This window comes from Hydractinia symbiolongicarpus, chromosome 6, assembly GCF_029227915.1.
Source record: "Hydractinia symbiolongicarpus strain clone_291-10 chromosome 6, HSymV2.1, whole genome shotgun sequence".
NCBI classification, from domain to species: domain Eukaryota; kingdom Metazoa; phylum Cnidaria; class Hydrozoa; order Anthoathecata; family Hydractiniidae; genus Hydractinia; species Hydractinia symbiolongicarpus.
This window is the reverse complement of record NC_079880.1, coordinates 31,425,046-31,441,940: the sequence shown is the minus strand read 5'-3', so window position 1 is coordinate 31,441,940 and position 16,895 is coordinate 31,425,046. Positions and strand designations below refer to the sequence as shown.

Here is a 16,895-nt window from a genome sequence, read left to right as displayed (position 1 = left end):
TTATCATAGAAACTTTATAATAACAACAGTAATTATGACAGCCAAAAGTCATATGAATTTCACACTGTTTGATTTTTAATATAAATCTATGGTTAATCAGGTAGTGTAATATAGTCATAAAATTTATTTCGAAAGAGAATACTGATTTGCTGCAAGATTTTTTAGTTCTTGAACAACTTTACAATCATATTTAGGTTAATTTTTTTTTTATGATTAGTTTATATACTTTTAATAATTAAAAAAATAAAATAAAAGTGAATCTATACAATAACAACAGAGAAAAGATAATTATCAATAATCAATGTGTGAGGTGCTTACAATGGAGAATAACAAAGATGTCATTGTAGGTGTAGAAACCATTCATTCATTCATTCACACTGTCTTAATGCCTAACTAAATTACTTAATTGTACATTATAGTTAATTACAACATTATTGCCAATGACGATTGTTATTGGAAATGTATTACATTGGGAATGTGGTAAAAAGTGTAGCAGGTATCTACAATCAAATAAATGCTGCAACACTAACAGGTGCCATTGATATTGTGGTCATTAAACAAGAAGATGGCAGTTTTATTGGAAGTCCGTTTCATGTACGCTTTGGGAAACTGGGAGTACTGAGCAGTCGTGAGAAAGTTGTAAGTAAATGGAAATTTTTTTGACTTGATTGTTTTATTTAAAATGTTTTTACACTATGTTTATATTATTATTGATCACCAATGCCTGAATTTAAAGCAATCGCTAGAAGAGAAAAAAAGAATTAATCATGTACCTGAACAGATGCAGGCTTGGACAAGGATTGATAATACAGGTCAAAAAACTAGTAGTATATAAAAATGGATACTGACTGGTTTTCATGTTGTGTTGTGAGTTCAAAGATCAAAAGTACAGAATCAGCTTGTAAGGTCTCTGCCCTCGACCAAGTGCTTTGTATGGTTTTTTCTGTGGTCATACCAATTAATATATTAGAAGCCCCAAGTCAGTAACTAAAGAATAGTATTTAAGGCTGCTCTACTTGTTTAATTTTTAGTTACATAAATTTGCCAAATTTTAAAATGTGTCACACAACAAACTGTTTTTTGAGAATCAATGTGTAAGCTTTAACATTCAACATTCTGACTATTACAATATTACAAAATCCCTTTCAGGTTGAAATTGCTATCAACAATGTTGAAGTGGATTTGCAAATGAAACTCGGTGTAGCTGGTGAAGCATTCTTTGTGGAGCGCGCATCAATGAAGGAGAGCATACCTTTAAATCTTGCAACATCACCATTACCTTCTTCATCAAATTTGCTTGATTTTCAATTTAGTCATGTGAGTGGTGATAGTGTTTAAAACTGCTCTTTCAGCTTTCGAATGTGGAATTTACATTTTCAATGTTTGACAGCTATTGTAACACTTTCACGCCTGTTATATTACATTTGACATTTTCAGAAGATCATTGATATTTTGTAGGTAATTTAATATCTAGTCATCATATCCTGTTCGGTTGAAATATAATGCATGCTAATAAAAAATATAAAGGGTTTTTAAAAATTTAAGGAATTCTTATGAAAACTTCACTGGATGTAAAATTATTTTGCTTTGCTAAACCTTAAGGAACTCCCAATTACGCTTGTGCACACTATTATGGATAAAACAGTTAAACTACTCTTTTTTATTCCAAGTTGAAAATACATGCTTTGAAACCTTAATTCTTTGCATATGTAGGAAAATGTCAAGGATTTTATTACGGATGACGAAGAGACACAGAATTCGGACTACTTGACTATGAATGTAAAAGCAACCAGAACATCTTCTATGCCTATCATTCCAAACGAAAGTGTGAGTAAAATTCTATTGTATAAGAGTTAAACCAACCAGCACACATCCGTGTCTTGAAATAAACCTTTTTTTCGGATCAAAATATAATTAGCTTTCCACAATTTTAGCCATGATTGGTGGCTGAAAAAGAAACATAGACCTTGTTTATGCACTTTTTATGACAACTTAGTTTAACTGTGGGATAATTTTCGTCATATTTTTACCATATTTGTGGTAATGATTTTGCGTTTCTTTGCAACAAAGAGAAAATTTGAACTAGATTCTTAGCCGCAAGATTTTATTTCGTGAGTTTTAATTCAAGAAAAGTTAAAAATGGACTTTTGTTTTAATGACTTATGCTTTGGAAGTAGAAACGTTAATTTTCACATAAACACGAAAAGTATTTTGTATTGAGTTTTATTTTGTTTCAGCCAAACAATGATATACGTAAGCATCAATCAGATAATATTGCAATACCTGGTGTAGATAAGACAATGTTATATGGGCTAAACCAAGACCATGAACAAGTAAGTCAGCTGCTTAACTAGATTTTTGGTGACTTTACCAGAGTAATGTGTGTCCATGTCCAATATGTGGTTACACAAAGCCACAATATTATTTATTTTGACAGATTGAAGGATGTAAAAAATTTTTAGGATTTCACAGGGATTAGAAAATGGTTATAGAAAGTTTGACAGAAAGTCTAGTCATTTTCTTTCTGAGTAATAAGACAGAGTTCTAAGTTGAAGGGTCATTTTTTAAATCAAAAGTGAAATAGTAACAGCTGTCTGATTTTCCTTTTTAGCATTTATCAATTCCAGCATTAGCAACTTCCAAAATCAGAGAACTGCAATCAAATTACCCCCTCTCAGATATGGACAGCCCTATATCAACCCCACTATCACGAAGGTAATGAAATCGTGTTGTTTCTGCCTTCCCAAATATAGACATGTATGCATGCATACTGTTAGTGTATGTGTTACTTCTACATTAGTATGTGTATGTAAGGATACCTAGCGGACTGGCGTTTGTCTGTGTTCAATCATGTCTGTTTTCGTGATACCATCTCTTTTGTGAGTGCTAGCCTTGCTTGTTCATATTTATGCACATAATTGCTTATAATGCTCTAGTGAAGCATGACCTCATTTTAACAATTCCTTGTATGCATTATATTTAGCCCTGAAGATCCATCACCGATTCGTCAGATATTTAGTGACACTGAGGCAGAAGTTGGTGTTGAAAAGACATCATCGGTTAATCAAAATATAACCTGGGAGTGGGGCATGCTTCCAAAGGTTTGAAGTCTAAAAAATATTTCCTACAATACATTTAAATAGCTAGAGTAATTCCAATATGCTCAGCCCAGGTGTTTCTTGACTTTAAACGAATTTATTAAGCCGGACTAATGATTTTGTATCTTAATGCAGGAGTCCTTTCATTTCATTCATATATTTATTTCTTAATTCGCGAGTTAACTATTGGCAGTAATCTCATGGTTGCGTTTCTTAAAATCGTTTTTCTTGTATGTTATTTAAACAAAGGCGGATATTACATTGTAAGTGTACAAAATAGACATGTTAAATAATATGTTGCTCGATTTGTTTAGAGTCCTGCTATTCAAAAAAAGAGTCCGAGGGACAATAAATCCAGCACTACGGAGCGAAAGAGAAAGGCAGAGAAACATAGAAAGGCTAAGCGAGAGACACTGCAAGAAAAAGTTAGCTCTTCCGAGGGTTTGTTGTTGGAGGATGTTTTGGCAGCTGACAGGGAGGTTGCGCAACTATATCTGAATAGGTAAATAAAATCATTCTGAATATGGGTGTTACACTGTAAAAAAGTAGGATGTCAAGGTATTTTCCGTTGTTGTTGTAGGGCGAATTCTATCGATGACGTCGACTCCGGATGTGGGCGAGAGTCGACACCAGTGACGTCATCAATTGGAGATAATGAAGAACACACTAATGCCACCTCTTCTCCAACTGACGAGCAAAATAAAGACGACACTCTACCACTTTCAGATCTAAGGTTTTTTAATATCAAATTATATACAGTGGATCCCCTTATCTCAAACTTCTCTCTATCTCGAACAAAGGTCTCGGTCCCTTGGACATTTGTGTACACCCTAAGCGATTTCCCTTTTTTATATTGAACTTCTTTCTCTGAATTCTTCTCTATTTCGAACAAAAATCTAGTCACTTGCGACTTTTTCCCTCTCTATCTCGAACGTTTATCGTGTCTAATGGTTCATTTACACAGCAAGAAGAACAAAATTTTGACCCAAAACATTTGAAATTTAAATTTGGATGCCAACAAGGAAAAAGTAGGCTTTATTTTACTCCATTGTCAAGATGACAGCCGTCAAAAGAAAACTTGAAAACAAAACTTTGGTTCAAAAAATTTAGAAATAGAAAAGACATTCGGTGCTCTTGTATATCATTTTTTGTGTATCTTTTTATGCCTTTAAAAGCCTTGATCTAATTGAAAATGGAATGTCAAGCATCAGAGAAGTTTGGTGTTACAAGAAACAATATTTCTACTGGGATGAGGAATAAGCAAATATTGTTTCAAGCTTTAGAAAAAACCTCTTTCTTTTTAAAGAAACTTCGTGGTTGTGACTTTGAAGAAGTAAACATAGCAGCTTTTCTTTGCAAAAAGCCAAAAAAATTTGATTGACGGCCCAATGCCCAAAGTTTTGATTTTACGACTTTTAAAGCATCCAAAGGGTGGCTAAATAAGTTGAAAAAAGGTAAGAAGCAATAAATTTTTACAGTATAAACAAAACTTTATCTTATATGTCAACAGTATTTATTTGCTAACTAGCTCTTTCTTTCTTTCTTCAAGTTTTTTGGCGATTTTCGAATAAAACCTGGCCTTGCAGTAAACAATACTAATGTAAATAAAAAAGTTTCAGGGAAGTTACTTCAGGGAAATAAAAACTATGCCTAAAATTTACGTATGAACGCATGGGAGGTGGCTCCGCGTAAAAGATTCACCAATGTGTTCATTTTTTATCCGGAGACGAAGAAAGGCTAAACCAAACACACATTCCTGCGGATTGTGTGAATAATCCTTTGATACCCTTTTTGTTTTGTTAACTAAAATTTAAATTTTTATGAGAATTTTCTCTAACTTTCTCTATCCAAAACACATTTTTTTGTCCCTGGCGAAGTCGAGATAAAAAAGTCCACTGTATATATATATTTTTTCTTACAAAAAACATTTTTTCAAAATGTTTGCTTCCTCGTGAAATCTTTGTGATTGCGTGAAGCTTTTTTTAAATTACACAGTATCTGTTTAATAATCATCCGTGTTTAGTGAACCTGGTGAACTTGATATGTCATTGTGTGGCGACCTGAAGAATAGGATGGTTGAACCAGGTATTCCAATCTTTCATATATATGTTGCCCATTGCGCATTAAAGTAAAATGACTAATGTCAAGAGTTGCTCCCGAGCTTTTCTTAAAAAGTTGAACTCATTTGACTTTATCAGCGCGTAATTTTTCTCTCGAGCTTTTTAACTAATGAAATTCAAGGAAATTTAAACAATTGCGCAATCCATTTTATTCAAGAAGAATATTAGAAAAACAACAATTTCTTCTGCACTTCTTTATTCACAAAAAAAACTAATTAACACCAAACAAATAAATAAAAATGTATTCGTTTCTCGTAAATTTAACCTCCACCATGCGGATATATTAAAAAGTGGAGGGGCACGTTTATTTGACACTCAAAAGTAAGTTCAAACTGAAGAGAAAAATGCTGCATTTTCACACCTGTCCACACTTTCTGCATTTTCACACCTGCCCACACTTTCTGCATTTTCACACTTACCCACACTTCCTGCATTTTAACACCTACCCACACTTTCTGCATTTTCACACTTACCACACTTTCTGCATTTTCTCTGCCATCTATATTATAATGCCCGTATACGTCTGTCTGTCTGTCTGTCTGTCTGTCTGTCTGTCTGTCTGTCTGTCTGTCTGTCTGTCTGTCTGTCTGTCTGTCTGTCTGTCTGTCTGTCTGTCTGTCTGTCTGTCTGTCTGTCTGTCTGTCCCGCAAAATGGTAGCTTAGCTGCGCAATAGCGAGAAGCACTCAATGCGGTATAAAAAAGACGGGCAAACCCGTGGATTTTCCACGGGCTAACGACTAGTTGTTATTTAATACCCCATTTTCCATATCCACTTTGCCGTAATCAAAACGAGGACTTATTTGTTAAAACGAGGCAAGTGTTGAGCATTTTTTTTAAAATGCACGGAAATATAGGAAGATAGGTTGTTTATAATGTTTAAAAGTTTATTATTGTAATTTAACTTCGTTTTTCAATAAATTAGATGGAAAGAAAAGGATAGTACAATTTATTTTGATCCTTGATATTAAAGGAGGTGCAGTGACAGAAAACGTCAAATGTTTGTTTTAAAATAAGCTATTAATAGCTAGCTAGTAACTACTTAAAAAACACTATTACATGTGATTGATGTTGGCAAAATTAGGTTTCTTTATTTTAAATACAAACTAGAAAATATCACCCTTAATCTAACAAAGCTTTACAGAGCTAAATATTGGTAAGCATCCCTTAAAAATTGTGAGTAGCTAGCTCTAGCCTTAGTGAAGTCATTTTTTAAGAGTTTGTGCATATAGCTATTATTGTTACATAGCTATACATGAATTCTTTTAAGGCAGAACGTTTGATTCTATTTTGACAAAGATGCAGAAAATCAACATTACATTATAATTGAAATTTTCGATTTTGTATGTGTCTTGGAAAAAAAAAGATTGCTACACCATGCTTTTCTGACGTACTTGAATCTTTATTCTGTTTTAAAACTGTTGCCAATTTTGTATAAAAACAATCCTCCAAATTATGGCAGCAAAACATTGCTTATTGGTGTCATTTATGACAACAAAAGGTAAATGTAAACAATAATCTGCAATTATATTTTCTTCGTGTATATCACTGCTACATTGCAATGAAATGTTTGTTTTCATGCTATATATTTATAAAAACACATATTGGAGATAACGTAAACATGCGTGAATGTAAATTACGTTTAAACGTAATTATAAGCCAATAACATTTTTTACAAATGTATTTTCATTCCTCAATGTTGCTTGCATATTTGTGTCTGCAAAACTGCTTTATATATAGCAATACTTCTCTAACACTGATTATAACTTATACTTCCCAAAAATATAAGACATTAAATTTATATCCAAGAAAATATATCTACAGTCGCATACTTGGTTATGTAGATTTGAAAAGAGATTTGCAGCTTGAAACTTTTAACTTTTTTTTTTTTAGTTTTTTTTTTCGTTTTTTAACTTGGATGTTTTTTTCCTGACGAGGACACAAACTTCTGGCATTTTTGCTTATTGAAAGGGAAGGCTTATTGGAAGGAGGGAACTCATTCGACTACTTAACATTGGTTGGGTTAACATTGTCAAATTTTGAAAAACAAAACAAAGAACTTCACAGAAAATGAGTCACATATTTGGACTTATCAGCAAAAATTATCTGGAACACCAAAAGATTATTAGAACAGCATTTATTGTATTTTAAAGTTTTCAAAGAGTTTGATCGTAATATTTAACAGCATTGAAACATTTTCACTGCAGTTGAATTGCGTGGTCATCTCCTCAAAAACATCAAAGGTTTGGCTATTATTAGATGCAGTTGTACTTAGTGTATAAGCTTAGAAATTTGCATGTTTCCATAAATATAAATATGTTGTTCATTTTTGTTGAAAATGATTAGAAAATTTAAACCAATGTAACCCGGATCTGAGAATTCCCTGTAATTCTCTCACTATAACTAATATAACTATGCTAGCTACTGACACATTACTATGCTAGCTAAACTTTAGAAGCACTGATAATTGGTTTTATTCCTTGAAAAAAGTGTACAGTATCCTTTGGACATCGTTTAGCCTTAAATTAAAACCAATATTTAAAGTTTTAAAGTACATAACTGACAAATCTGGAGATGTGCACAGCTACAGCTAGCCACAAAACATAACGAAGGTTTGGGTGTAGATGTGTCCACCATATTAGCTTAAAATAACTTGTTTAACACTGAAGCAACTTTAAAAGCTATATCGGAAAAAACTATCAACTTAACTATCCATAAACAATTCCAAATTCAACTTAAATATGAAGCAGGAAGCACTGATGCACTGCGCCTGTTTGTTTACAAAATGCTAAACACTTGCCTTGTTTTATAAAAGTACGGCCTCGTTTTCATTAATGGCAGAATGGATATGGAAATAGGTGTATTAAAGTATATTTAAGGAACATGTTTAATGAAATGAGCTCCCCTCCCCAAAGTTCTTGCATTTTTAGTTAATCCAGGACAGCTGTTTTATAAAATTTCCCTCATAGCATTTACCAGACTAACGAATACGTATTTTTTAGAGAAGTTTTTAGAGTCACGAGTAACATATGAACAGTTTTGTGAAAATCCAGAATTACTGAACGATCCGAAGCTGGTCATCAGGATAGATAACAGGTGTGTTTTGATTTGTAGCCAGCAGAAACATGTTTTCGTGTCAATGTGGAGCTTCAATCAACTATACTTCTTTTTCAGGTACTACAATTGGGCGGTTGCAGCGCCCTTTCTTATGTCGCATTTGGTGTATCAAAAAACTTTGCTGCCTGTAAGTTTTATCGGGTTTGTATTGCATACAGTTAATAGTGTCCTAAAATTATTTAGCCCCTTCCCCCTTATCCGAATTGCAGTTGCTTATTATTCTCATAATTCTTTATAGTTTTATATCTATACCCAGAATTTTAGCAATTTTTACGAAAAGTCCTTTAAAATGATGGGGAAAAGTACTTTGTATCCAAAATTATGTTATTTTTGAGGTTGTACCTTCCCTTCAACCCTACTTGGCAAAACATGCATACTGAGAAAAAAGAACAGAATTTAGGAGTTAGTTGTCCGAGCTTTGCTACCTTTTGATACGGACTACTCGGGTAATTGAAACTAGTAGAACTTATTAGAAGAAAAAAACGTCTAGCCGAAAAATAAAGAAATTATTGCTTGCTTTTTACATATTGAAGCAATTGACGAAGCACTCATTTTTAAGGCGAAAAAGAAAAAGAAGAAACCTTCAAATAAGCCTACAAGTACTCAGCATCAAGAAACATTTTTATGGCCATTACAAATTTCGGAATTAACGAAAGAAAAATGAAAAGACGAAAGAAAAATACAATAATATTGTAACTAATGATAAGTTATCAAGTAAATTATATTAAAACCTTAAATTACCTTGTATTAAAACCGAAGAACACATTTTTTGTCTGTGAAAGAGTTGAGTTTTTATGTATTAAATGTGGCAAAGATGAAAAAAAAAAAAATTTAACGAGCATTTATTTTTACGATGGATGAAAAAAATTAAATTTGGCGAGCGTTTAATTTATCGATTTCAGACGAAAATCGCCAAATTTAGTTCTGGCCAAAATGTGTGGGAATAAAGTTTTATAGTGTCATTCGTGTTTAGGACAGTTTAAAGCAACTCAAGCAAAAATACATGCCTAAAAAAAGGCGGGGATGGTTTTCGTGGAGAACTGCGCCCGAGGTTGGTTGTCAAAATAACTTTCCGTCAATCACTATTTTTCAAAAACTTAAGGAAAGTAACAACGTGTTTTTTTAGGAATCATCCGACGAAGATAAAAATGACGACAAGAAAGGATCACATCTGACACCCCAACGACAGTTGAGCAGTGCTGACGAGTTGGAGTTAGAGAATGGAAGTATCTCTGTGCACACAGTTGATCAAACCGATTTCACTGAGTTTAAGAAGACTTTGCGTTTGACGTCAGAACATTGGCGTTCATTGAATCTTCAACATGGCGCCAACAAAGTAACGTTTACAGTCACGACGAGATACCAGGTACGTGTTATGACATGGATAGCCAGCGTGTATACCAGATTCTTCGGAATATGAATTGTTTCATAAAATTTGGTGAATAAAAGAGATTCCGTATCTTTGTGCTCTTATCAGTAAAAATTCGGTAAAAGGCGACCTAACTTGGTGATAACTAAAAATTAGATTTGCCACTGATTTTTTTTATAGACCAACCATTTTTACCAACTTCACTTTTTTTGCTTTTTTTTGGCAGTAAGCAAAATCCCTTTAAAATAAGAGCTTACAGAGTTGTATTTTTAACTTACATTTCAAGTTGAAATTGTTATATAACATGGGAAATTTGGTAATTTATTTGCATGTTTATAACTCTTTTTTATTTCAATTATTAGACAAATTTTTCGCTAGGATTTAATTTCGCGAGGTCAAAAAAAATCGTATTTCGCAAGGATTTAATTTCGCGAATTTGTTATTTCCAAAAAATCCGCGAGGGTTTAATTTTGCGAATTTAACTCTTATTAAATTTTCGTAAAAAACATTTCGTTATTAACTGATCGGTTTTATGCGGGAAATCTGCTGCGATGATTAGCTAAAAAGCCTTCACTACAATAACTTTTAACCAGAGAATTGGTAACGTGGCTAGCTTCAGTAAATCTAAAACCTCGCATCACTCCGCCAAAAAAACAGTAAGAAATGTTGACAAATTTAAATCCACTGCGTTTTTATTATCAACATTCATCGCAAAAATGAGCAACAAGCAAAATGGCGTTGAATTTGTGTGATAGACTCTTCTTCTGACGAAAAATAAACTTTGATTCAAAACACGTTTAAAAATTCTATATATGGATATTCAAATGTTTTTTTGTTTTTTTGTACATGTATTTAAAAAATTGATACAATGAACTTTAAATCGAACGTTTTCTTTTTTTATCAAAACTGTTTCGCGAGGATTTAAAATTGCCCGCGCGAATGTTTGTCTGATTAAGGTAGTGCTTTTGTTTGAAAAAAAGTAAATTTTTGGAATTATTTAAAATGATCGATAGGTATTTATTTATAAAACTGAGGTACTTTTACTGCACAGCTGGGATAGTATTGCCAAATGACAAACTTCGATCTTTTTAGGGCACTGCATCTTGTGACGCTCGTATCTTTCTCTGGAATTATTCCGATAAAATTGTAATTTCTGATATTGACGGGACCATAACCCGATCAGATGTATTGGGGCAAATCCTTCCCGCTGTTGGTAAAGACTGGTCACAGAGTAACGTCACTGGATTGTTTAGTAAGATAAAAAAGAATGGCTATAACTTTATGTATTTATCTGCGAGGGCGATTGGACAGGTATGTTTTGCATTATAATGTTTTGCTTTAGACGCTTTATGTAATCAAGACGAGTCTGTAGGTTAGGACTTACCCTCCATCTGTTTCGTTTTAGGCTCAAATTACAAGAGATTTTTTAAAGAGTGTTAAACAAGGAGAAACGACATTACCTGATGGCCCAGTTCTCTTGACTCCTACTTCACTATTTAATGCATTTAAAAAGTAAGTAATAAGAAAGTCATAATAATGATAATATGTTTGTCAAATATGCTTCGGTTACCAATAAAATTGACAGTAGGTCTTGCAATGTTTCTGATTACAATGTTTTTCATTGTCATTCAGTACATAGGCCACGAAAGCTATATACAGGACACGATGGTACAATTTTTGTTCTCATGTTTAGAGAGGTGATCGAACGAAAGCCAGAAGAATTCAAGATATCGTGTATGCGAGACGTGCAGAGCTTATTTCCGAAAACCTCCAATCCGTTCTTTTCTGGTTTCGGAAATCGACTAAATGTATAGTAATTTTCTTCTATGAGCTGAATGTAAAAATCTTTTTTTGGTTGTCTTTAAAGCTTTTTTAAATGTCGTTTCAGGACGTTTGGGCATATCGAGCAGTTGGTATTCCAATTTCTCGCATCTTTACAATCAACTATAAGGTATACATGATGCTCATCTTGTTGCCGTAATCTTTCTAATTTAATGCGGCCTCTAATTAGTGCAGATAGCCATTTTGCAAATTGTTAATAAACTTTTGCCCTCAAAATAATAGTACGGGCAAAGTATTGGGAATTTTCAATTTTCCTCTTATTTAGTGCAGTTAAGATCAAAATTTCCTCTAATTATGTTGCGGATTGACTACAACATAAATTTGCAATGTAAAAGAATTGTCTTCATTAACTTCATCATCATCTTCACGTTGCTTGGAAGCATTTCAATGTATCTTTTATAAAAAAGGATCCATTTCAAACTTTCCCAGTGTCTAGTGCAATGGTGTTTTAAGCTTCCTCTACCTAATCATATCTTGGCGACTGGGTGGACGAAATCTGATCATGCTTTTCAATAATTTTTGCCACATATGCAACCGAGCATTTTCTTGAAATGGCTTTAAACAGCTTGTTAATTAAAATAAAAGATAAAATGAGAAGACAGTTTTTTCCACTAATTAAGTGCGGTAATTATCAAATTTTTCTCAAAATTTTTACTTCGGGCTTTAGTTGATGATATGACAGATAATTTATCTCCTCTTATTATTACTGCGACATGCCCAAAATAATTAGATTTTCGGCCGCGCTAAATTAGAAAAATACGGTACATTTTAAGTAGTTACGGTAAGCTATCGAAGTTCAATCGGTAGTTCTTTCCCACAAGCTTGTAATTAAAACATATTTTACGTTCGCAGAATATAGTTTTTTACTGACATTGGTTTAGGGTGAGATCAAGCACGAACTGACGAATGCGTTCACTTCATCGTAAGTTTTTCCCTCATTTTAGTTTTAAAAATTTGGAGCTTTTTACTGAGGTAGTAACAGTCAGTATTAAAATGCTTAGGTATGGCAAACTAATCGACTTGGTTGACCAAATGTTTCCTCCTTTAACTTCTTCGAAAACGACCGATCCATCGAGATCAGAATACACATTATTTTGTTATTGGAGAACTCCTGTTATGGCGGTGCCAGAAGACGATGTTGACGAGTTTGAGTTTCCATAAAGACCTCCATTAACAAATCATGCTTTATAATGACTTATTATTTACTCTGCAGTTAAAAAAACTTTCGTCACACAACAAATTAGAGTCAGCGATGCGTTATTTTATTTTTAGTACTATTTTTAAATTGCGTAGATGTTTAACCAGGATAGAAATTCAAAGGAGAAAAAAAATTCATCCGTAAAACTAAAAATTTGAACGGTATATTTATTTCAATCGTAATGACAAACTCCTGTCCTGATTTTAAAATTTTATGTATGGACAAGCTGATTTCAACAGTGTTTTCAATTTTTTTCAATCTTTTTTGTTACTTTAAAAAATGCTTATTAATCAATAATATATACATGAATGGCATTTTGCAACTATTTTTTACTACGTTTTGTTTCTTGTTGAATTTTTTCATGAGTAAACTGCGCCTTCGTGCTCGTGTCCACGACTAACGTAGTCACAATCTCCATGGCAACAATTCTTTCGATTGTAACTAAGTTTACACAATCTTTGTAAATTTTGCCAATAAATGATAGTGCATTTTTATGTATATTGTATAGAACGAGATGATGACTGGTATTTTGGAAATATTTTGTGTATTCTCTCATACTTCTTTCTTAATCGGAATTGTGGAGAGGTCATTGGGTGTTAGAGGTTATGTGGCTACCCAAAACTAGTATCAGAGCAGTCATCCGACGCGCTCATCAGACTTTAATAGCGTTTTTTCCCCTTTTTGCAAAAGTTTAAATTTCAAATGAAAAAAAAACAAACATTTTTTCCGCAAAGTTGTAAATTTCTTAAAACGCGAAAAGTTTATTATTACTTACCAAATTCTCAAAACGCAAAAAGTCTTACAAGAACAATATCCATTTTTTCATTCTTCACCAATTAAAATAATTCTGGAGGTTTTCCTTCTCTTTTTTCCAGCCTTTAACACCTACATAATATCTCGATTATTTGCGCAGTTTGTTAAATTAGTTTAAATTTGTTGAATTCTCTTGTTGAACTATTGTCATGACAAAGTTAAAAAGGTTGCTAACTACTCTGCAATATTTATTTGCAAGTTTTTTTTCTGCCAAAATAAACATTTTCTTGAAATATGCAACAACAAAAAATTATTCTTAATCAATTAAAATAATCCTCGAGATTTTGTTTTCTTTTTTCCAGTTATTGTCAAAAATTTGACCATAGGTTCACTATTCAAAACAGTGCAGGTGATGTCCAAGTTCGCCACGACAAATACACTTGTTCTTCAGCTTATAATACACGATCCGTTTAAATGGAAGGTTTACATCTGACGAATGAGTCATATAGGGCTAAACGTATCGTGTAATTCAAAAAAAGAAACTTTTTGACCTGTTGAATTTGACCTATCTTTCATTTCAAAACGTGTTCATCTTTTTCGATTAAACGGATGATCCTTCTCTATTAAAATTTTGTAAATTTATTGTTTTAAACGTTTGAGGTCATGTATCACTTTCAGACTATTAAGCTAAATACAGTTAAAAACAAGATAGCTACAGTAAAAACAAGCAAGAGAAAAACAAGAGAAAATGGCGAAAGGAAAAAAATGACTTTACGGAGGATGTTACCAAGAAATGGCGTGAACGAACCTGTCTGTTCGATGTAACGTTGGCTCGTATAAAGACAGAGACAAGAAAAATAATTAATCCAGACAATATGCCAAGTATGCTTCTGTGAACACGAAAACTGTTACAACTTTGAATAACTAGCATCCGTTGCTAAAAACAAACTGTTGCGGCAAGTTTTGTCAGAACTAAGCGCGCATTACTGTGTTTTGTATTGATGACTCTATAATAATCGAGAAGGCAGTAACCATTTTGCTTGCTACGATTCGAAAGACTTTTGAAGGATTTTGTACGTTTAAACGGATTACGTGTAGACAAGAAACCTTTCACAAAGTTTCCCCTACAGGTTTAATCAAAAATCAAAAATCTGATTGGCCAATCTGTATAAACAAACATTTGAAACCACTGGAAACAAATACTTCTTTTTATACATTTTTACCTGTGACTAGTCCACACACAGGCAATGACTGTTTTCTAAAAAAAACATGATAATCATCTACAAACACTGTATTCAGTTTACCATAGTCATAAGAAATAGAGATAGTCTGGTAATTCCGGGCCGTCCATAATGTGTTCCTATTGTTCACAAGCAGATATGTTTCTTAAATCGGGGTGGCCGGTTTAAGACTGCACGGAATTATCAATAATGGCTGCCCTTGGGGAGGATTTCTTTGGTGAAGATGATTTTGATGCAATCTTGGCTGTTATTGATGAAGATTTATTAGAGAAAAATCGTGATTTAACTAAAGAATTATCCAAAATTGTTGAAAAAATAGTTGACGACCCTTCTGAAAGCTGTTTTTCCTGTGATATATCCTCCAAAACATGCAAAACACAACGGGACTCACAAGACACCGAAATGCGAAACATCGTCAACCACAAAACCAGTTAAATGACAACAACATCACTACTAAAAGAGAGCTACTTTGTTCATCAATAACATACTGCCTGGCAGTGAGCGGGATTCGATCCGCGGTCCCCATAACTGGGAGCCGCAGACGAACCAACTACACTACGTGCGGCAATATGTTAGTGATGAACTCAGATAGTTTATCCGGATGGTGTGTGTACATAGGCAGTATGTTTGTGATGAACAAAGTAGTTCTCTTTCATTATGACTTACACGCATTATACTCGCCCGTCATGATCAGAGGTCTGATCGGGTGAAGCATTCTCTGTTGAGAATGAAATACGGATGTGCTATGATAAATATTCACCTATGTATACACACCATCCGGATAAACTATCTGAGTTCATCACTAACATATTGCCGCACGTAGTGTAGTGGGTTCGTCTGCGACTCCCAGTTATGGGGACCGCGCACTGCCAGGCAGTATGTTAGTGATGAACAAAGTAGTTCTCTTTCATTATGACTTACACGCATTATACTCGCCCGTCATGGTCAGAGGTCTGATCGGGGTGAAGCATTCTCTGTTGAGAACGAAATACGGATGTGCCATGATAAATATTCACCTATGTAACCTCACAACTGCTGAAATTAAGCTCCATCCGTTATACTTTAAGAAGTATACCCAATTAAGTGCAAGTAAACTTTCTAAAGATGAGTGCTATAGTGAGAAGACCAGAAATGAATTTGTCAATTATGTTATTACAAACGACGATACAAACTTTTCCTATAGTTTTGTCAGAGATGTAATTGGTAGTTTTAAAGGCGATTCTGAAAAGTTTTATCCGGCCTTCTATAAATTTGTGTCTGAAAATATTGTTTTCAGAAATTTATCAAATCGAAGCTCTATTCTCCTTGGTTTTGAAATGGCTAATCACGTACTTGCTCATCTCACTAATTAAACTGAGGGTGGAATAAGAACTATGCAATTTGGAGATCGATACCATTTGCTTTGATGAAGAGGTGCACTAGTGCCATCCTTGATGCTAAATACTTTTGGAACACAGTGCTCAAGACAGCTACCAGCAAAGTGGTCTGTCAACCTGGGCATAATTTCAAATCCATAATTATCTTGTTAACTATGTGATTGTAATAAGTTTTAGTAATTGAGAATGTCATGTTTAGCAGGAACAGACCATAATAAAACACGAACAGTAAAAACAAGATTATTAACAACATATATCTCATACTTTGGAACTGAGTGGATATCATCATGACAGGCAAAAGAAGCACAATCACTTGTACAGGCAAAACTCCAACCGGCTAATTTAAATAACTGAGTTTTAGAAATAAAATCTGTAAATGACTTTTACTGATCAGTAATGACATTTACCACTGGTTCAATTTTTTTCTGCAAAATAGATTGTGCTGATTGACGAGGCTTAGAAGATGTGGAGGATGAAGGAAAACTTTTGATAGCAAGGTTTGTGGGGATAGCACCGGGAACAAGTGTGGTTATGCTAGAGTGGTTACGATTCATTTGATCTTCGCTGAATTGCTTTTCACAAATATATATTTTCTTTCTCTGAATTCTATCCCTTAGAGCATGATCAACTTCCCTATCTCTTATCACAACAGCAACTTACTTTTCTCTCCACGACTTGTCAAATTGATTCTCACCAGCAGGAACTTTAAAAATAGATAGACCTTTATATTTAGCCCTTCGTGAAAAGAGCAATTTTCGCCAGGCATGTGGAAAATAATTCTGT

General features: G+C 33.6%; 1 protein-coding gene across 1 annotated transcript; it reads left to right on the top strand.

Moving 5' to 3' along the window:
- The first annotated feature begins 319 nt into the window (after positions 1 to 319).
- LOC130648310 (phosphatidate phosphatase LPIN3-like) lies at positions 320 to 13,278 on the top strand. The gene is made up of 20 exons (XM_057454347.1): positions 320 to 343; positions 420 to 639; positions 1,150 to 1,317; positions 1,714 to 1,827; positions 2,238 to 2,333; positions 2,612 to 2,715; positions 2,984 to 3,101; positions 3,413 to 3,600; positions 3,679 to 3,831; positions 5,122 to 5,183; positions 8,219 to 8,312; positions 8,391 to 8,460; positions 9,307 to 9,384; positions 9,460 to 9,699; positions 10,795 to 11,013; positions 11,108 to 11,214; positions 11,396 to 11,510; positions 11,591 to 11,653; positions 12,426 to 12,466; positions 12,546 to 13,278. Exons 2-20 carry the CDS (start codon positions 460 to 462, stop codon positions 12,703 to 12,705), a joined length of 2,370 nt encoding a protein of 789 aa, XP_057310330.1. The 5' UTR covers positions 320 to 343; positions 420 to 459; the 3' UTR covers positions 12,706 to 13,278.
- Positions 13,279 to 16,895: the final 3,617 nt, after the last annotated feature.

Bases quoted from the DNA above. Each gene is read 5' to 3' on its own strand.
- LOC130648310 (XM_057454347.1), top strand. From the start codon at position 460: ATGTATTACATTGGGAATGTGGTAAAAAGTGTAGCAGGTATCTACAAT. The intron at 1,318-1,713 runs GTGAGTGGTGAT...TTGCATATGTAG, and splicing joins TTGATTTTCAATTTAGTCAT to GAAAATGTCAAGGATTTTAT. The intron at 8,313-8,390 runs GTGTGTTTTGAT...CTTCTTTTTCAG, and splicing joins GTCATCAGGATAGATAACAG to GTACTACAATTGGGCGGTTG.